Source organism: Schistocerca americana, chromosome X (genome assembly GCF_021461395.2).
Source record: "Schistocerca americana isolate TAMUIC-IGC-003095 chromosome X, iqSchAmer2.1, whole genome shotgun sequence".
Lineage (NCBI taxonomy): Eukaryota > Metazoa > Arthropoda > Insecta > Orthoptera > Acrididae > Schistocerca > Schistocerca americana.
In genome coordinates, this window is record NC_060130.1 from 386704881 (window position 1) to 386728277 (window position 23397).

The following is a 23397-nucleotide window of genomic DNA, read 5'->3' on the forward strand; positions in this document are numbered from 1 at the left end:
GTCTTTCCACGTACTTACAAACAAAAAACCAACTTAACAAATCATTTAAATGAACTGCATGTTGCCATATTTTCCACTGAGGTGATGTACCACAGTTTTAAATCTGAATCATTCTGTATCATAGCAAGATGTTGCAATTGTGATACAGAGCATGCAAATAACTAACTGTAAATGTGCATCATAAGGTCACTAGAATTTACTCTGTATCTACCCCCTCAGAAACCAGTATATCAGAAGATACTCAATAACCACATGACACAGTTACCTTCCCCATTCCTCTTATCTGCAGATAATATGGGACATAGAGTGCGGGACATCACCACCATCTGGCCCTGTGGTAGAGCTGGTGAGACCCCTTTGTTGACAGGACATGAGGCAGAGACCCCATTTCAGCACTCCTGTGGGATCGTTCCCCTCAGTCAATTTATTTTTCAATAAGATTTACTATCCTCTTACATGTTGCCCAGTGGGAGATTGCAGACAGTCTACGCTCCAGTGACCACGTGCTCATCTGGAAACTCCTGTCATGCAGAGCAGCAAATGGGCGCTAAACAGGGTAAAGTGGATACTTAACAGCCACTTTGTTGTGCTTGAATGTTGAGTGGGTCTAGAAACAGTGTCAGCTGCACCACTGAAGCATCCATTGTACATTCTTCTGGTTAATTGTGTGTGTTGGTACATATGATTAGCTACTGAGGATTTATCAAAGTGGCTGTGGCTTCATTGCATGATGGGAAGTTCTTCCTATTTTACCTATGAAGAAGGCAGGACAACTGTTAAACTCTAATTTATATATTCTACTGTGAGGTTTTTATGTTTACTACATGAGGCAAGTGGTGTCGTAAGTTTGTTGTTTGTGAAAAAAGATATTTTATCTCAGTATTTTTAAATAAGTAGCAATTTTTTGTGATGTGCCTCAGTAGGAAATGCTTGTGTAGATTTGTTGTCAGTCTTTTTTTTTCCTGCAGTACTTCTGTTACTAACATTTGCCTTTATTTTATTGTATAGTTTGCCAACTGATTTTACTGAGTGCCAGTTATTCAGTGAAAGCCACCAATCTCTTGAAAACTGGACTCATTTCATATGATAACAGTGATAAGATGTCTTGCGACTTGCCTCATGACTGGTGCTGCATTCTGTTGTCAATTTCTAGAATTATTTTGAAAGAAACATTAGCAAACGTAACAGCTACTGTCATTAATGACTGTGCCTGTATGATCACATTGACGTCATTTCATGCATGTACTTGATGTGTTTCACAGTTTGCTGTAACTCTGCTACAAATATGTCACATTTGTTGAGTGAACAAGAAATTTTGGAAGCTTAGGAGGAAAAAATTGCTTAATAATTCACCTTACACTTTTTCCTTGGGCGAATAGTTACACTTTCTGTCACCATGATTTTAAAATGTGTAATTTGTCAAAGAACTAAAGTAAACATAAACATAAATATAAATATTGTGAAGCTTGGTCCTTTTTTGATATGTATTACTGTAGAAGGTTCATCAATTACTTATGTGCTAGTAACACTTTCAATAACAGCACATATGGCCTGTTTCAGAGGCCCAGTAGTCTCCTAAGTGTTCGGTTTCCGTAGTGTCAACAGTTGTATGTGCACATTAGAATTTTTGCAGAAAGTATTTCATTTTTTGGAATAAGGTTTTTAAATTTTTTGTGATATTTTTGTTTTACATGCTCATCATAATTTAGTAGTGGCTGTAAAGACCTCTGTGTCCTGTACCTCACAGTCCAATCACTGCTGAATTCAGATCAAGCCATCACAAACTGGGATCCCCAAGGCCTAAGCAGTGCTAGATGGCAGTCTTTCATATACAGTTGACTATATCATGATTGCATTAAGAAGAGAGCGGTTTAATATTATCTCAAGATAATTGCAGGGACTTGAGCTGTAATATTTGTTCATGAGTATTTCTGTGGGCCATGCCATGTCATTGGATTTTTCTGATCACTGAGTTATTTTGTTCATCTTTATGCAGTTGCTTATGTTAAATTGGAACAGTGTCTCTATGTACTCAAAGACAAGCAGGTATTTTTTGAAAATTTTGGCTTTACAGAAGCACAAAAAGTTTTTGTTTTGCTTAATTTATACCATGGCTGTGGCAAATGGTTGCATATTTTGTGCAAAATATTTTTAACATGAGACAAGCACCATATTTCCTGTCCTTTTGCTATATCACATTGTTCAGTGGTGCTTTCTACAAATTTGTTCATGTCACTAGAAGACCAATGCAAAAGCTGCCATTTTTTTATTTGGGAGTATTGTATTATTTTTTAGTATTGTGATTATCTTCTAGTGTGTAATAACCATGAACTTTTTCTTCCTGCTCCTTTCCCTCCTGAAGGAATTTTGTTATTTCTTACAGCTGCCAAGGGAATAACACCATGTGTATCATCGGACTATGTACCTCTAGTGAAATCTACAGTAACGTACATTGTTATTGGAGTGCTCATGAATGAAGAGGGAGAGATCCTGATGATGCAGGAAGCCAAGAGTTCATGTTATGGCCAGTGGTACCTACCTGCAGGACGGGTTGAACCTGGGGAAGAAATAGAGGTATGTTAAGTGGAATTTGTATGTAATTTTGTGTGTTATTCAGAGTAGAATTTTCACTGGGGGGGTGGGAGAGAGAGAGAGAGAGAGAGAGAGAGAGAGAGAGAGAGAGAGAGAGGAAGAAGAAGAAGAAGAAGAAGAAATTACCAATTGCAGATGATCATCTATGACAGTAAATTTTACTACTGTTTTTGTAGTACACATTTAGAATTTTTGAAAGTTTTTTTATTACTACTTACTGAAATTACTCAAACATTTTTGGACAACACTCGTGTTTGTATACCACAGATATACCAGTAACAGGTTTATTACAAGAGTGGCTGCTTAGGACAATTTCATTGTAATCAGTCACAAGCCCAGTTCATGCAGTGTTCTCAAGGGTGATTAGGAGTACCATAACATATGAAATCCAACTCGGAGCCAATAACTGAAGCTAGAGCAGTCATAAACAAATGTAAACACTCGAGTCAGTAGGCAAGTGAAATTGGAAGTCCAGAACAAAATGGTTGTAGGCAAACTGCCTGTGGCGCTTAACAAATGGCTCCTTATAACAGAGCAGTGGCGTGCACTGTATCCATTTAGCCCTTCAACACAGTTATAATTTCAATGTAGTGCTTTTTGATGTATTGAGCCACTGGGGCAAAATGTCTGCATTTTCATTGCTAGTGGGCAGGGACTGACTTTACCTCCCCCTTTAACTAGCATGTAGGGCCATAAATAGCCTGGGCAGTTGGAATCCAGACATAGGAGTCTGTGTGATGGTGTGTTGAGGGCCATGGGCCCTGTGCTCACTTGACAGAGCCCAGTAGGTCCAAAAGCAAACAGTGCCTGTGACTGTCCGACAGCTGTGCCTTACCAGGATCATTGATGGCGCAGATAGGTAACTTGCAGTGTGCTTGTTGTACAGGGCTATTACAAATGTTTGAAGCGATTTCATAAATTCACTGTAGCTCCATTCATTGACATATGGTCACGACACACTACAGATACGTAGAAAAACTCATAAAGTTTTGTTCGGCTGAAGCCGCACTTCAGGTTTCTGCCGCCAGAGCGCTCGAGAGCGCAGTGAGACAAAATGGCGACAGGAGCCGAGAAAGCGTATGTCGTGCTTGAAATGCACTCACATCAGTCAGTCATAACAGTGCAACGTCATTTCAGGACGAAGTTCAACAAAGATCCACCAACTGCTAACTCCATTCGGCGATGGTATGCGCAGTTTAAAGCTTCTGGATGCCTCTGTAAGGGGAAATCAACGGGTCGGCCTGCAGTGAGCGAAGAAACGGTTGAACGCGTGCGGGCAAGTTTCACGCGTAGCCCGCGGAAGTCGATGAATAAAGCAAGCAGGGAGCTAAACGTACCACAGCCGACGGTTTGGAAAATCTTACAGAAAAGGCTAAAGCAGAAGCCTTACTGTTTACAATTGCTACAAGCCCTGACACCCGATGACAAAGTCAAACACTTTTAATTTTTCAGCGCAGTTGCAACAGCTCATGGAAGAGGATGCGTTCAGTGCGAAACTTGTTTTCAGTGATGAAGCAACATTTTTTCTTAATGGTGAAGTGAACAGATACAATGTTCAAATCTGGGCGGTAGAGAATCCTCACGCATTCGTGCAGCAAATTCGCAATTCACCAAAAGTTAACGTGTTTTGTGCAATCTCACGATTTAAAGTTTACGGCCCCTTTTTCTTCTGCGAAAAAAATGTTACAGGACACGTGTATCTGGACATGCTGGAAAATTGGCTCATGCCACAAATGGAGACCGACAGCGCCGACTTCATCTTTCAACAGGATGGTGCTCCACCACACTTCCATCACGATGTTCGACATTTCTTAAACAGAAGATTGGAAAACCGATGGATTGGTCGTGGTGGAGATCATGATCAGCAATTCATGTCATGGCCTCCACGCTCTCCCGACTTAACCCCATGCGATTTCTTTCTGTGGGGTTATGTGAAAGATTCAGTGTTTAAACCTCCTCTACCAAGAAACGTGCCAGAACTGCGAGCTCGCATCAACGATGCTTTCGAACTCATTGATGGGGACATGCTGCGCCGAGTGTGGGAGGAACTTGATTATCGGCTTGATGTCTGCCGAATCACTGAAGGGCACATATCGAACATTTGTGAATGCCTAAAAAAACTTTTTGAGTTTTTGTATGTGTGTGCAAAGCATTGTGAAAATATCTCAAATAATTAAGTTATTGTAGAGCTGTGAAATCACTTCAATCATTTGTAATAACCCTGTACTGTCATCTGATGACGTAGGGAGTGTTTCTGTCTTGCGAGTTTTGAATGTCCTAAATTGCTGCTCAGCATTTGCATTGGATGTAGGCTTAGGATGGAATGGAGGGGAGGTCAGGTGTTGCATGCTATTATACTGACAAAATATCATAAATGCTTTAATAAGAGAGTGGTTTAATGATCAGAAACTTGAGCTAAAATTTTCTAACTTAGGTGACACAAACTATGGGGCATTGTGTGCTACTATGGAGTAGTTTGCCCCCTCTATGGCAAATGTGTTTGCTAGGGTCTGGATTGTTGCCTGGGTATCTGTCCAAGTTAAGGCCATATAGGGAGAGCATCCACCACCAACAGCCACCTTGTACCTCTGAAAGGTCCAACATCATCTGTGAGAACCAGAGCCCAGTAGTGCTCTGGTTTTGGCCACAATGAAAAACTTGTGGTGTGGCGTGGGACTGCCTAATTTTGGGTGCGTGCAACAAAGGTGCAGACAGTTCTTTTGATCTCTCTCTCTCTCTCTCTCTCTCTCTCTCTCTCTCTCTCTCTCTCTCTCTCTCTTTAACCAGTATATGTAGTAAAACTCTTCCTTCATGCAGGCCATCCCCCACATCAGCTGGTGTAAAAACTGGAGAATTTATGTCCAGAGTGTGGGTGGTATTATGATCTGATAACCTACTTCCATTGCCAGCATGAAAACACCATTCCTGAAGATTGTGATGGAGATAGTAGTAGTTCTGGTTGGTCACATCTGCTCCTTTCAGTAAATTCTCTAACCGTGCATGTTGAACTGAAACTACCACCTTGTGAAGCAACGTGTGGGTTCAAGCTACTTTGCATGATGAATTAGTCCAGCAGTAGTCACATGTTATCTTAGTGTTGAACTCACAGTGCCTTTTGGGTGTCGAATTCTTTGTCTGACCCTGTGGCTGTGGGTGACAGTGCGTACACGATAGCATGCAGGAAATTGTCCTAAATGGTTAATTATATCATTTTATACTCATAACATGCTTTCTTTTCTCATGGATTACAGTATTTTAAAAAAATGGAAATGAAATTCTAATAATTCGAACACCCATTAAAATGCTCCATTTGAATCATATGATGCCTGTGATGTCACTGGTTAGAATGCTGTTCTCGCTTTCATAAAGCTCATTCACAGTGATTTCTTGTTTTGGAATTTACATTTTGGAAAGTGAGTTACAAATGGTACTTAGTTCCACATTGTCCAAATATATCTATAAAAACCCCTGAAAATTGTTTTTTAGTGTTCCAAAGAATGGGAAGATGTATAAAATGTGGTAGCAACTCGCTCGTAGAGATCCAAATGACATAGTGGTCACTAAATGTGTGTGTGTGTGTGTGTGTGTGTGTGTGTGTGTGAGAGGATAGTTTTGATGTAAGTAAATACTCCATATGAACACTTTGTTGCTTGTAGCATAATCAGTGGCACACTGGACTTCTGCGCCAATGTTCTCAAGATCGGTCCTCATTCAGAGAGAGTTTTTTCCTTTTGTTTCTTTTTCCTTAATACTACTGTCTTCTTAAGTGCACTTTAAAGTTCTTGCAGAACTTTATTACAAATAAAGTATGGACCACAGCAATCAGCTGTCCTTTCATTTCAGGTTTTATTAATCAAATCTAGATTTTGCTTAGTGCATAGTCATTATTGATGCACGATTTCATAGTATCAATGCATGTCAGTCCCCTGTTGTTTATGACGAGGTATGTAGTTCCTCTTATTTACTGAATAGTTCATAGATGGCGCCAAATGTCAGCAAGATGGATAGTTGGTGTGGCTTGCCATTCCATTACAGATGTAGAGAGTACTAATCTCTGTGCCATTTCAAACAGACTTTAATTATAAGTAGAATAAAACCAATATACGGAATTGCTGTTATTAACAATGTACATGCATCTAAACAAATGTACCACAGAAAAAGTTATGTAGGTTAAGTGTTATAACCATTGTACTCATACAGTGTTAGGTTAATGGCTGCTACTTATTGGCAAGACGGCAGGAGCTAGTTTGTACCTCCTGGGTCAAACCCCTCACTGCTTCCTAGCAAGCGATTCTCAAATAATTCCCAAAACTGCGCATTTTTCACAGTGCGTAGTTCATATAGAGGGTGCCATGCAGCCAGCCGATGTGTTCACTGCAAATCCTACCTTCATTATACAGTAGTCTTGAACGAACTGTTACAGAAGCCTGAACAATAGGGGACCGACATACTAGGACATGCATTGATACTATCAAATAGTGTATTGGTAATGGCTATGCACTAACCGAAATCTAGATTTGATTAATAAAACCTGAAATGAAAGGATAACTGATTACTGTGCTCTATCATTTTCAAAGTCATATCACAGTCGTTGAGTGCGTCCACATTCCTAATGGGAGGTAACTTGACTTTAAATTCTGTGTCACATTACATTTCAATATCTATTTTCCTTTGTTAGCTTCATTTTGCACCATATCAATTTTAGATGAATTTCAAGGATGATTTTTATAGCAACAACAAACACGATTTATGGAACATAGTACTTACAGAGCAACATGTAAGATACAGGTTGTGCATAGCACTGAACGCATTGACTGGATGACAGTAATACAGGTAAAGAATAGGCTGAGAACTCGTTTGCGATTGCTTAAATAATACCGTTTCCTTGACGGTTTACTAGAATGCGCCACAAGGCCGATGAATTTGGCCCCCATAAGTGGACCTGTGAATTGTATGTATGCACGCCCTCTGAAATTGCGCATGTCACTAGTGAAGGTACATCACTCTTCCAGTCTAGAAGGTGGGAAAGCCACATACATATGACTAGGCTCATAAAAAATGCAGGGTACGTAAAAAAAAAAGCACTGGTACAGAAAAAAAGAACTGCTCTCAGAAGGCACTGAGATTACGAGTCATGAAAAACTCCAGTGACAATGCTGGCGTCCATTTCATCACCTTACGATGGTGGCTGCACAGAATGTGGCATGTCGGCACTGGCGAGTAGGGGTGGAAGTGATGAGGGGCAGTTTGGCACACTATGACCACTCTCGTGGGAGGCTGCAGGGCAGGACCAAGGACATCATCTCCATGACACTCCTTATCGAGGCCAGTGGTCGGCGCCATGGGTATCGGTGGGAGCAGGAAGTGTCGGAGATGACGGCCACACGGAACCAGCCACGAAGCTCCGACATGCACCCAGCTGGAACTAACGCAGAGCTGGCGATATTAAATGTCTGAATCATGCGTTTGGCCTCACCATTATATTGAGGATGAGATGGATCAACTGTGAAATGGTGAACACCACTAGCCTGAAAAAATGATGCAAATTCTCAAGAAAGATACTGGGGCTGTTATTGGAAACCACAGTATATGGAGCTACCTCAATTGCAAAAATCTTTGACACGGCCGAAATGGTGGTCGTTGCGGATGTGGACAGACAACGTGCCATGTAGAGAAACTTGGAATAGGCATCCAATGAGCCAATACTGATTTAGGAAGGGCCCAGCAAAATCAACATTTAGATGGTCCCATGAGTGCTGCGACATCAGCCAGGGGGAAAACAGTGCCCATGGGGCCACCTGTTGCTGAATGCAGTGAGTGGAAGTGGCAATAAGCCCTGTAATGTCATTTATGTCTGGCCAATACACATGCTGGTGCGTCAAAGTTTTGGTGCGAGAGGGCCGCCAATGACAGACATGTAGAAGCCACAGTACGTTATGGTGTAAGGAAGTGATGTCAGACAGTCTAATTCGGCCTTGACAGCATCGCGCAATGTGACAGGCACCTGCTGCGCCCAGAAAAAAACCAATGGCGGTCGGACTCTTTCGTGGTGATGTGGGCCTGAAAACCGGTAGCACAACCAAGCCCAGGGAAAACAGAGATGAAAACTCAAAGCAGGGGGACTCTAGTTGCTGCTAAAGAACTTGATCAGACACTAAATTTACCTCATACGTGATGGAGAAACTGCAATAGTTACACACATCTAACCCGAACAGGTCTGCAATATGGGAATGATCCACAACAGGAAGGTGAAAGGGCGAACAACAGATTTGTAAGAGACCGGTGCAGAGAACTGATTTAGGATCAGAATCTGCTGTTTATTGTAGCTAACCAACTTCTGTGTGAGTAGGGGGGAGCTCAAGTCACTGCAGTTCCTGTGTCCACTTGTATTTTTAGCAATTTATTAGCCACACACAAGTGAATAAACGCTTTCTTTGGAGAGACAGTCATTGTAGAGTCACAGTAGTCACTATAGAGTTACAGTTTATGTCCATTGGTACTATTGTATGTGCCTCGCTTTCTTTCAACACTTATTGCAAACAGCCCAATGCTTAGGGCATGCAGCATGCTCGTGTAAAGGCGGAAGGGGGACATGCAGCTACTGTTGTGATGTGGCCTGTTACTGCTGTGGCTGTAACCAACGCTGCCACATGCAACACGGAGTCAAATGTTGTACTTATCAAATGGCTTGCCCGTTATTCTGAACACTTGCAGCGTGCCTAACAGGGGTTTGTTTAGGAACTTCTGATACCTCCCCCCACGCAGCAATCTGATTGCCTATGGCCTGTGACACTTCAAAGAACTGTGCTATATTGAGCACATCCATAAGCATTGGATTCTCACACTGAAGTGCTTTTTCATGGACTTCCCTATCCAGGGCCAGACGAATAATAATATCACACACCATGTGAGTGGCGTAGGATTCGTGATGGGTGCTAGTGACAAATTTAAAATGACATCTCAACCCGTGTAATTCGGCAACCCTGGCTTTGTAAAATTGGTTTGGGCATTTCTGACAATGATAGAATTTGACATGCATTGCAGCGACGTGTTTTGTCGCAATAACAGTCTGAGAGAAACTTGCACATTTCATCAGATGATAAGCTGACCAGTTCTTGCAAAGGTTCAAGTTGGTACAACAACTGATAAATGCATGACGAAAGCTAGGAAATAAAGAAAGCCCTACAAAGTTTTGCATCGCCCATGTGAAAAACCTGGAAATGTCAGCATAACGATGTCTTGTAAGTGTCTCAATCTTCAGCAGATTCATCATATGCCAGAAAGGGCGATGGTTGCACTGACGGGAGAGTAACCTGCCGCAATCACACAGAGGGCACCTGACTGAGAGTGGTGGCAAGAGTCAGGTGGTGTTCTGTGAAAGTTTGCTGCTGGACAGTGATACGTTGGAGTATTTCTTCCATTGGGAAGTTCGTCAGGTGACTTAGTATGGGCATTAATTAACATGCAGAGAAAATGTAACTCTCACATCTCTAAGTTTGCCATAGCAAGAACAAACATGATTTATGGAACATAGTACTTTATAAAGCAACATGCAAGATACAGTTTGTGCATAGCACTGAATACATTGACTGGACAACAGATGTACAGGGTTAAAAATAGGCAGAGCACTTGTTTGAGATAGCTTAAATAATACTATTTCATTGGCAGCTCACCAGAGCGCACCACTGGCTTGACCCAGGTGGGCTCTATAGGTGGGCCTGTGAATGGTCCCGGACGCTCAATCCCTGAAATCACGTGCTTCATGTGTGAAGGTACATCAATGATGTCAAGGAAAGGTATTTTGTGCCTGATTTACCTGTTATTCTGAAGAATCTTAGAAACCATTTAACAATTTTTGACCACATTATTCTTTCCAGACAAATTGTTGAAAGAAATAATTTGACAAAGAAAAAAATTATAGATTGCTATGAGGAAATGTAATAAGACCAGGGTGTTATGATATAATGAGAGTTGGTCCTGCTTTTAAATCATAGTATTTCAGCAGCAGTTAAGTATGCACTAAAACAACAGATATCTTAAGGTTCTGCTTCATCAACTGCATATTTTATAGACATAATTTTCCAGTCGCTGAAATTGACATGGAGGAACAGAAAAAATACACTTTGTAAAGCTGCTGAAGACACATGATGATGATCTACAGTTTCACACAAGTGTTGTTACACTGTCTGATAATTTGAAAATTGAGAAAAGAGGTTCCTGGAAAACAGTAGTAATTCTGGCTACAACGACAGCAACAATCAGAATTATCTTCTGAATGAAAAAAGTTTCTGCTGTGTTTTATTGTACAGGCTTTCGCTAGTAACCCTGGAAAACCGTTTCATCATGGTCCAAGCAAATAACCCAGTTCCAGATTCCCTTAGACAATTCTGCAACTTATTACTGTGTCACATTAATTCTGTCCCTGGCACTATGCAATTCATTTTTCTTATTTCCGCAACAAAAATCTTTTGAAGAACAAAGAGACCATAAAGGCATAAGTTTTTGCAAAGTTTCCACTATCAGCCTTCACCAAATTCGTTTCCATTGTTACTTAAAAGTTGTAAAGGTCTTTGCCATCTCTAAATAACTGTTTTTGAAAAAGCACAGAAAAACACTTGTAACTTTAACACTCCTATAACACACAGCTTCATCTTAATCCTAGCCTGTGATGTCACCAGAGCTTCAGACAGTAACAGAGTGTTTTCAGTCACTTGGCCAAATCTTGAAAATAATGACTTTTAAGCTTTAATTACATAAAAATAAGTTATTTCGTGAGAATATTGATTGAAAATACAATTTGAGTGTTACAATAATTCAGAATAACAACAATCTGTACCATATTTTAACATAGGAAAGTAGCCTATGGTAATTGCTAAAGAAAAGGGCCACTGTTGTAATCACGATACCATTTTCCCTGGGTGCTTTGATCTAGGGCTGAACAGTGTAATGTAATTCTTGTGGTTGGTGATATGATGGAATTTGACACTATGTCAAATAGCCAGTTCCTCTATTTCCATTTGTGAGTAGTTTGACTGCCACTAATAATCTTTTGGAGACAGACACAAATGCTCCCTCAGTTTCATCTGCATTTTTGTGCGAGAATATTGCCCTATACCATATTGCAATGCATCAGTGGATAATGTACTGGGTTCAGTGGCTGTGTGGACCCTAAACATTTAACTACATGAAATCTTGACGTTAAACAGACCACTGTAACGCACCTTTTTGCACAGCTGATTAAGTGGATAAGTGTTGAACCACGTTAAGTATGGATTTTCTAAAATATATTACTTTTTCCAGAAGTTATTACTATTCTTGAATGATTTTGGGGGATAGCAGCTTATCTACATTTCTTATGACACTGATTGAATTTAAGGTGAGCAGCCACTTCCTAAGTTTGGCACCATCATGTTCATAACAGCTAACTGCAAATATCAGAAAATGACAAGCTACTAGGGTCTACTAGGGGCTTTGGCTTTTGCACTGCTGCTGCTGCTGTTGCTGCTGTTGTATGTACATGATTTTGTCACAGCTTCAAGAATTCACCATCTGTGATGTCTTGGCTTACACACATGGCTTTGAGTCTTTGTCACCAATTTAAAATACTGCATGATTTACTACAAACAGGTTCGTTATGAGAGTGACTGCCGAGACTAGTTTCACTACTGTTAGTCACAAGTCCATTTCCAGTGCATTTGTCAAGGGTGAGGAAAAGTACTACACTACTTGCCATCACACTAACAGTCACTAATTTAAACCAAAGTTATCATGAACAAATTTAAAAAGCTCAGTCAGTAGCCAAGTAAAAGCTCCAGTGCATAGACTGCAGATTGGCAGAGGTACAGTGCCAAAGGAACTAACTCTGCCTTCCTCCTGCAGAGCAGTGACTATGCCTTAGCCTTATACCAAGCATTGAGTTTCCAGCATCATCAGAATTGAAAACTCATTAATGATATGTTTGTTCTTGATACTTGCTGCTACAAATTGTGTATAACTTTTCAAAAACAGTATGAAATTCCAAAGCTATAGGTGTACAATTTATGTAACAAGTAGAATATTAATGACTTGAGCATATACTGATGTTTTGTTAACATATTTTTGCCCTATCATGTTAAATTACAACTAGTATTAAAAATATCTTCTTTGTGTGGTGTTATAACCTTGTGCTCCATTCTACCCTGCCACTGACAATTATTCTCCACCCTCTGTCTTGATAAATTTTTGATATTCTCCTCCTCATCATCTGTTTATCCTGTTGGAGTTGTGCTTAATTCCAGGTCCTGCTTTCCTGCACCCTTTTTATTCTTCTGCCATCCATGCTTAGGCTATGTCCCGTCCTGCTTTTTTTATTAACTTCATAGTGTCAATTTCTTGTGTTAGATGGTTGAATTCAGATTTGTTCCAATTCTCCACATGGTGCCTTTCTGCGTGGTCCTGTAGATTTCTTGCGGGATTCAACTCTAATTTAGTCTAAGCTGTTGTTCGTCAGCATTTCTTTGTGCCCATGCCTCACATCCATAAGTGACAGCAAGCCTAATCAAAACTAAAAATTGGTACATGGACTGTGTGCACTTCCCTGCAAACTGAAGGAATGTACAACATTGCTGAGGTGGTTTTGAAATGTGGAATGGGTGTTTTTGCTCATCTGAAGATTGGATGGAAGGTAAGGGGAGAAATTCAGTGATAAAAAATTTCACTACTCTACTCTGGGGAAGATGATGTTTACAGAGAAAAGCTCTATGAAGTTGGATTTGTAGTGTTGCAAAGTATGTAAAAGTCTGTCCAGGAATATAAACCAGTTAGAGACTGTACACTTTGAGCCAAAGGAAAGTTTCATAATGTTGTGTATGTGCCTGTACTAAAGTATCAGATGATCAGTTGAAAACTGTGAATGAACACCCAGGTATGACTCCATGTTATTTCTGGCTGATTATAACCCAAAACTTGGAAAAGAAGATGCTTTATGTAGCATATTCGGTAAATGCACGTTGCATGAAGAGAGAAGCAATAATGGTGTGAATGTAGCATGGTTGGCAGCTGCAAGTAAATCAGACACTAAGCTGCTACATGACACAGTGAAAATACAGTTTGATAAATCTACACTTCATGAATCACAAAGAACCAGCAGATTTATGAAAAACTACAAAGTATATTGAAGTGATGGGATTACAGCTGAGCTCCTGAAGAAGGGAGAAATTACACTCTATGAAAGTGTACACTGCCTTATGGATTTAATTTGTAGTCAAGGGGATAAAATCACAAATACATGGACCTTGGAGTTATCCAGTCCATGCTCAAGAAGAGGTGGAAAACGTGCTGCTCTAATTACAGGAGTAGTACTCTGCTAAATGTTCTCAGAAGAGATGTAGGCACAGCACCACAATAGGAATGAGCATAGGCAGGTGTATGAAAAAGCATATAAACATAATACTAGCACCCAGTGTCTCTAGGAAGACCAAGATACTCTTAATATGGAGAGAATGCTAAATGACATACCGTTTACAGGGCATAGCAGCCCAATATGTTGGATTCCATAAAGAAAACTTGATATTTGGCTGGCTCCAAGGCAGTAATAATAATAATAATAATAATAATAAGTCAGAATTAGAAAACATCAAACAACAAGTACAACAAATACTAGAACAAAATAATGTGCAATCAGAAGAGGAAGAAAATACAGTAATGCACTCAAACATCTCAGAGCAAACAAACAAAGAACAACACGCATCAATTAAACAATCTGGGGAAAACGAAATCTTAAGACAGTTACCAGAACAAGCACAAATAGAACATGAAGTGACACACATGTTAGATATAGAAGAAAAATGTCAGCTGACATATATAGAATACAAAGACACAAATACAGACATTAGACCATTCTTGCATAGACCACCAGATAACCCACAAGTCGAAACAACAATAACAACTATCAACACAATCATACACAACAAAATAAATGAAAATACAGCTATGGAAGAGTTACAACTGCTGATTTATATAGGAGCACTCACTACACTAAATATACACACTAGGCAGAGGTCAGAACCAACCAACACACAGAAGAAACCCACAAAACCAGCATGGCAACACAGGCTACGGATCAGAATAGAAAAACTGAGAAGAGACATCGGACAGCTAAGACAATTTATAAGAAATGAAATATCAGACAAAAAACGAAAAAGGTTAGGTAAAATCTCACAACAAGAAGCGATAGAGCAGTTAGATGAAAAGAAGCAGAAATTACAAGCATTGGCCAAACGACTTAGAAGATACAAAAAAAGTGAAAATAGAAGGAAACAGAACCAAACATTCAACACAAACCAAAAGAAATTTTACCAGACAATAGATAACACACACATTAAAATAGACAATCCACCAAACATAACAGACATGGAACACTTCTGGAGCAACATATGGTCAAACCCGGTACAGCATAACAGGCATGCACGGTGGATACAAGCAGAAACAGACACATACAAGATGATACCACAAATGCCTGAAGTGATAATTTTGCAACATGAAGTCACCCAAGCAATTAATTCTACTCTCAATTGGAAAGCCCCTGGAAAAGGTAAAATAGCAAATTTCTGGCTAATGAAGTTCACCTCAAGACATTCACATCTAACTAAATTATTTAACATATGAATATAATAGATGGAAACATTCCACGTGGGAAAAATATATCTAAAAACAAAGATGATGAGACTTACCAAACAAAAGCGCTGGCAGGTTGATAGACACACAAACAAACACAAACATACACACAAAATTCTAGCTTTCGCAACAAACGGTTGCTTCGTCAGGAAAGAGGGAAGGAGAGGGAAAGACGAAAGGATGTGGGTTTTAAGGGAGAGGGTAGGGAGTCATTTCAATCCCAGGAGCGGAAAGACTTACCTTATGGGGAAAAAACGACGGGTATACACTCGCGCGCGCACACACACTCACACGCATATCCATCCGCACATACACAGACACAAGCAGACGTCTGCTTGTGTCTGTGATGTGCAGATGGATATGCGTGTGTGTGTGCGAGTCTTTCCCTCTCCTTCCCTCTTTCCTGACGAAGCAACCGTTGGTTGTGAAAGCTAGAATTTTGTGTGTATGTTTTTGTTTGTTTGTGTGTCTATCGACCTGCCAGCGCTTTTCTTTGGTAAGTCTCATCATCTTTGTTTTTAGATAAATTATTTAACAGTTACATTGCAGACCCATACACGTTCCCTGATACACTTACACATAGAATAACTTATCTGAAACCTAAAGATCAAGCAGACACAGCAAACCCAGCAAAATATCGCCCCATAACATGCCTACCAACAATATACAAAATATTAACTTCAGTCATTACACAGAAATTAATGACACATACAACACAGAACAAAATTATAAATGAAAAACAAAAAGGCTGTTGCAAAGGAGCATGAGGCTGTAAAGAGCAACTGATAATAGATGCAGAGGTGATATATCAAGCTAAAACTAAACAAAGGTCGCCACACTACGCATACGTTGATTACCAAAAAGCTTTTGATAGTGTACTCCACTCATGGTTAGTACAAATATTGGAAATATACAAAGTAGATCCTAAATTGATACAGTTCCTAAACATAGTAATGAAAAATTGGAAAACCACACTTAATATCCAAACAAATTCAAATAATATCACATCACAGCCAATACAGATTAAGCGTGGAATATATCCAGGAGACTCATTAAGTCCTTTCTGGTTCTGCCTTGCTCTGAACCCACTATCGAACATGCTAAATAATACAAATTATGGATACAATATTACTGGAACATACCAACACAAAATCACACATTTGCTATACATGGATGATCTAAAACTACTGGCAGCAACAAATCATCAACTCAACCAGTTACTAAAGATAACAGAAGTATTCAGCAATGTTATAAATATGGCTTGTGGAACAGACAAATGTAAGAAAAATGGCATAGTCAAGGGAAAACACACTAAACAAGAAGATTACATATTGGATAACCACAGCGACTGCATAGAAGCGATGGAAAAAACAGATGCCTATAAATATCTAGGATACAGACAAAAAATAGGAATAGATAATACAAATATTAAAGAAGAACTAAAAGAAAAATATAGACAAAGACTAACAAAAATACTGAAAACAGAATTGACAGCAAGAAACAAGACAAAAGCTATAAATACTTATGTTATACCAATATTGACCTACTCATTTGGAGTAGTGAAATGGCGTAACACAGAACTAGAAGCACTCAATACACTTACACGATCACAATGCCACAAATATAGAATACATCACATACATTCAGCAACTGAAAGATTCACATTAAGCTGAAAGGGAGGAGGAAGGGGATTTATCGACATAAAAAACTTACATTATGGACAGGTAGACAATTTAAGAAAATTCTTTATAGAACGAGCAGAAACTAGCAAAATACACAAAGCAATCACTCATATAAATACATCGGCTACACCACTGCAATTTCATAACCATTTCTACAACCCTTTAGATCACATAACATCAACAGATACGAAGAAAGTAAATTGGAAAAAGGAAACACTACATGGCAAGCACCTGTATCATCTAACACAGCCACACATCGATCAAGACGCATCCAACACATGGCTAAGAAAAGGCAATATATACAGTGAGACGGAAGGAGTCATGATTGCAATACAAGATCAAATAAAAAACACCAGATATTACAGCAAGCATATTATTAAAGATCCCAATACCACAACAGATAAATGCAGACTTTGCAAACAACAAATAGAAACAGTAGATCACATCACAAGTGGATGTACAATACTAGCAAATACAGAATACCCCAGAAGACATGACAATGTAGCAAAAATAATACATCAACAGCTTGCCTTACGACATAAACTTATAAAACAACACGTTCCCACATACAAGTATGCACCACAAAATGTACTGGAGAACGATGAATACAAATTATACTGGAACAGAACCATTATAACAGATAAAAGAACACCACATAACAAAGCTGACATCATACTGACCAATAAAAAGAAGAAATTAACACAACTAATCGAAATATCCATACCCAATACAACAAATATACAAAAGAAAACAGGAGAAAAAATTGAAAAATACATCCAACTGGCTGAGGAAGTCAGGGACATGTGGCATCAGGATAAAGTTGACATTATACCAATTATACTATAAACTACAGGAGTCCTACCACGCAATATCCACCAGTACATCAATGCAATACAGCTACATCCAAATTTTTATACAACTACAGAAATCTGTAATTATTGATACATGTTCAATTATCCGAAAGTTCCTAAATGCAATGTAACATATACCGTACAGTTAAAAGGAAGTCATGCTTGATCAAGGTCCACGTCACTCTCCATTTTTGACCAGACATAACGTCCGAGAAAAGAAAGAAAAAATAAGAATAAAAATCATCCCAACTCGCTCATTGGTGAATTCCAAATTGACTATGTAGCAATTTCCTATCCAAACCACAGAGAAATCATGCGTATCCAAGTAAGAAAGGGTGCAAATGTAGACTCAGACCATTACCTAGTGAGAATCAAACTACAGTTAAAACTTCAGAGGTTCACAAAAAGGAAGCCACTAATCCCAAAATTTGACACTAGCCAGATCCAATCATCTTTCACAGAAGAATTAAAAAAAAAAACCTCCATCAATTGGAAGCAACTCAGAAGCAAACTAATCAAAACCACACATAAACTGATACCTCTGCAAAAAAGAAAAAGAAAAAGCACCCTTGGTGGAACGAAGAATGTGAACAAGCAATCCAATCTCGACAGAAAGCATACAGTAATTGGAACAGCAGAAATACTGAGAAGAATTACAAAACATTCTTGGCAATGAGGAAAGCGACAGCCCAATTAATCAGAAAGACCAAAAGGAAATTCGAAAAGGACCAGCTACGTGAAATCGAGAAAGACTTTGAAAGAAACAACCAGCGAAATTTCTACAAGGATTTCAAAACAAAACTCACAGGATATCAGCCGCAGAATCTTTGCTTCAAGAAAGGAAATAGGCAATTTGCACTGAACAATCAAGACAATTGTGAAGAACTTGCAAGATATTTTGAAAAACTGTTGAACTGCCCAGAACCAACACAAAGAATTCCACCTCAGGAACCTGAATCCACAACCCAAACTCATTATCACTGGATGTAGAGGAAATCACCAAACAGTTCAAACGTCTTAAAAACAATAAAGCTGCAGGTGAAGATGGAATCATAGTGGAAATCTTCAAATCAGCAGGCCCAAATACTATAAAAGAAATCACCGAAATAATAAGGCATATGGGAAACAGTACGAATTCCAGACGACTGGAAAAATGCATTAATTCATCCTCTACACAAGAAAGGAGATAGATCATATGTAAACAATTATAGGGGAATCTCATTGATATCAGTAGCTTACAAAATTCTATCCCAGTGCCTTCTCGATAGAGCACGACAACAACTAGAACCAAAAATTGGAAAATATCAGGCAGGGTTGAGACCAGGCCGTTCATGTCCAGAGCAAATTCTGAACTTAAAACTAATCTTAAGACATCAGAGAATAAGATGTAGTTTGCACATTTGTTGACTTTAAAAAGGCCTACGATTCAGTTGATCATCAATCATTATTCCAAATATTAAAAGAACATGGTTTAGGTCTGAAAACACTTACAATCGTACAACAGACATTGATAGACACAAAAATCTAAAGTCAAAATTATGAGGGAAATCTCTGAACCTTCTCTGATCAAAACAGGAGTAAGACAAGGAGATGAACTCTCTCCACTACTGTTCAACCGCGTCCTTGAAAAGGTGATACAAGAATGGCGCAAACTGAAATTGGTCCTCAAAATTGACCAACCAATTACTCTCAGCAGAGGAAAATTAACAGTAGATAGCTTAGCATTTGCAGACGATCTAGCCATCTTAACTCGTGGTGTTTCGACAGCCAAAAAAATATTGAACTCCTGAAAGAAACTGCAGGAAAAGTCGGCATGCAAGTATCTTTTGAAAAGATAGAATATATGACTTACAACAAACGAGCAACAAAATTTGTGGAGACAAAATATGGCAAAATTAAACAAGTACCACAATTTAATTATCTCAGTGAAACGATTCAGGAAAATGGAATAGAAGCGAAAGCCAACGAAGTCAGATGCCAAAAGATGGACACTGCTTATTAACTCACTCAAAATATTTACAGTAAAAAATGTGTCTCCAAGCACATAAAACCACAACATTACAATACCGTCATAAAACCAGAATGCCTATATGGATCAGAGACACTAAGTTTAAACAGGAAAACAGCCATAGAAAACATTCAGAAAAAGGAACGGAAGATCATAAGAAAAATTTTAGGCTCAAAACTTGTAGATGAACAGTATCAGCTCAGAGGCAAACAGGAAATCAAACACCACTCTAATATTCAGTGATATTAGAAAATGCAGATTAAGATTCTATGGACACATCAAAAGGATGAGTCCGGACAGACTTACAAACCAAATAGTTGAATTCTATGAAAACAGGAGTAAATCTAAAACAGACCCAATGAAATTATTTGGCGAAATTAAAACAGATCTGAAACTAGCAGGAATTACACCAGAGGATATCCAAAACAGGGAAATCTTCAGATCCAAAATTCACAAGTGGCAAGTTAACCAAGAGGAGAAACCAAAGAAGAAGACTGAAACAACATGGTCTCAAGAAAGAAAAGAAGCCCACAGCAAAAGAATGAAAGAAGTTTGGGCACAAAGAAAGGCAAATGCACACTACTAAGTACTTTGCGTAGTCCTAATGGGCTATGAACTATCCTCATATTTTAACACTAGACAACAAGAGGATACCTTCTCCACACTGCTTTCCACTCAAACTTCAGAACCAGCAATCTAAGCCTCAGGATATGTGGGTGTATAGATGTAAAGTCAACACATACCTTTGCATACTGATGTTACCATTTGTCATAAGAAGGAACTTGAAAGTTCGTGGCGCCCTCCATAGGTAATGGTGGAATTCAATATTGTGTTGGCCCACCGTTAGCCTTGATGACAGTTTCCAGTCTTGCAGGCATACATTCAGTCAGGTGCTGGAAGGTTTCTGGGGGAATGGCAGCCCATTCTTCATGGAGTGCTGCACTGAGGAGAGGTACCAATGTCAGTCGGTGAGGCCTGGCGTTTCAAAACATCCCAAAGGAGTTCTATAGGATTTAGGTCTGGACCTCGTGTAGACCAGTCCATTTCAGGGATGTTATTGTCATGTGACCACTCTGCCACAGGCCGTGCATTATGAGCAGAAGCTCAATCATGTTAAAAATTGCAATCACCATCCCCAAATTGCTCTTCAACAGTGGGAAGCAAGAAGGTGCTTAAAACATCAGTGTAGGCCTGTGCTCTGATACTGCCACGCAAAACAACAAGGGCTGCAAGCCTCTTCCATGAAAAATGCAACCACACCATAACACCACCGCCTCTGAATTTTACTGTTGGCACTACACATGCTGGCAGATGACATTCACTGGGCATTCGCCATACCCACACCCTGCCATCGGATCGCCAAATTGTGTACCGTGAATAGTCACTCCACACAACATTTTTCCAGTGTTCAGTTGTCCAATGTTTACTCTCCTTACACCGAGCGAGGTGTTGTTTGGCATTTACCAGCATGATGTGTGGCTTATGAGCAGCCGCTCAACCATGAAATCCATGTTTTCTCACCTCCCGTCTAACTGTCATAGTACTTGCAGTGGATCCTGATGCAGTTTGGAATTCCTGTGTTATGGTCTGGATAGATGTCTGCCTATTACACACTACGATCCCTTCAACTGTCGGCGGTCTCTGTCAGTCAACAGACTAAGTCGTCCTGTACACTTTTGTGCTGTACGTGTCCCTTCACGTTTCCACTTCACTATCACATCGGAAACAGTGGACCTAGGGATGTTTAGGAGTGTGGAAATCTCGTGTACAGACATATGAAACAAGTGACACCCAATCACCTGATCATATTTGAAGTTCGTGAGTTCTGTGGAGCACCCCATTCTGCTCTCTCACGATGTGTAATGACTACTGAGGTCGTTGATATGAAGTACCTGGCAGTAGGTGGCAGCACAATGCACTTAATATGAAGAACGTATGTTTTTGGGGGTGTCCGGATGCTTTTGGTCACACAGTGTACATTCAGCCTCACAGTGGCAGTTGAGGAGATAATTGACCAATTAGTAGTGGCACCAGGCCTGATAACCCATCAGTGGCTAGGAGTACAGCATGCTGTCCCCTGCCATCTGTACTGCTTCTCAGCGACTCCATTGGCTGAGGACGAGAAGGCAGTTGGTCAGGCCTATTGGCCCATTTGCGGCCAGAATGGTGGTGCTTATCATCTTATTGTTTACATCACAAAACCTAACATACTGAGTATCACAGCCTTCCCCAAGCAATTAACATATCTGCAGCAGGAGCTAAAGAGCTCAGTGAAAATAAGCAAAGCCAAGCCAAGAAAGCAAGTATGAAAACAACAAGCTGGAGAATACCAGCATTACTAGAAAAGGACAATTTTTGTCACTGGACTTAATAACCATGTAGGTGAACTGGCAAGCACATCTAATCGACATACAGTATCTAAAATACACCATTGAAGAAGGGGCCCTTCTGGTTAGTTTTCTATTTTATTGTAATATTTCCTGTCGGAGACATTTCTGAATTGAGATGGTAATGTGTTTTTTGATCAGTACTCCAAAGCTATTGTCATCCCTCATAATATAATATGTGAAGTGTTGCTATTGTTTGTCGTAGAAATTGCACCTAAATTCCGTAGTGAGCACTCTTATCCAGTTTTGTTTATTGTTTATTCGTGGATAACTTAAGTTTTCTGTTGTTGCTGCAGCTTCTTTGTGTTGCTCTTCAGCTGCAAATTGTATTGAAGGAGGTTGATTAGAAGACTGATTAGAAACAACTGGTTTCAAGTTTTCTCCAGAGAAATGTTTGTGTTTAGTTTCTGGCAGTGCATCTTCTTAAGCTTGTTGTTATTAGGGGGTAGTTAATTAGGAACCCCAATCATACTTGATTCTCTGATTTAATGAGAAACATACATGAATGACTCATCCCTCAAGGATCGAAACATTTTAAAGTACATAAATGAGATTGCTTGGAATACAAACAGGTCTTCCTTCATTCTGTTGTATGAAGTCCATGTTCAGTCCTAGTTGTGGTAAAGCTGTACAATATATGAATTAAAGTTATCACCATATTTAAGGTTGTTAGTCAGCGATGATGATAATTGTGGTTATAATTGTTTGGCCGTATAGAGTTGTCTTCAGGAAAAGCCGCATACCTAATGCATGCAACAAAGTTGGTAAGCCACCTCTCACAAAGTGGCAAAATTTCACATTGTGTGATAAGTTTTCACAGTCAAGTCAGTTCCCTAATTTTGATCTTTAACATTTTTGCACGACAGTCAAATTACTGTTCATTGTTAAATCAGAGAAGATCAGTTAAACAAAATGGGATTTGAGCAGTGGAGTCAGTAGATTTTAATATATGAAAATAGGGTTGGAGTAAGTATTGGCCCTGGTCACTAATGACTCAGTTTGAATTTCAGTTGAGAACAAGAAATTCAGTAACCTGGATCATGTTTTTGTAAATAATTTTATGCATTTTTTACTTGAAGACTTTATACTATTAAGGTCAACCAAGGAGACACTGTAAGCTGTTCTTGTGTTTCCTGTCACTGTTTCAGGAAATTTCTTAAAATTGACTCAAATCTCTATGAGTGTGAAATAGATTTATTAAGGAAGTGTCAATCAAACTATCC

At 39.4% G+C, this 23397-nt stretch overlaps 1 protein-coding gene across 1 annotated transcript in view; it reads left to right on the forward strand.

Annotated features, from left to right (window-relative positions):
* Positions 1–23397, forward strand: part of LOC124554958 (8-oxo-dGDP phosphatase NUDT18) — a 157604-nt gene that overhangs the window by 20726 nt on the left and 113481 nt on the right. The window contains exon 2 of the mRNA XM_047128662.1: positions 2384–2574. Coding sequence (XP_046984618.1) covers positions 2384–2574 — 191 coding nt within the window. The remainder of the gene's footprint in view (positions 1–2383; positions 2575–23397) is intronic.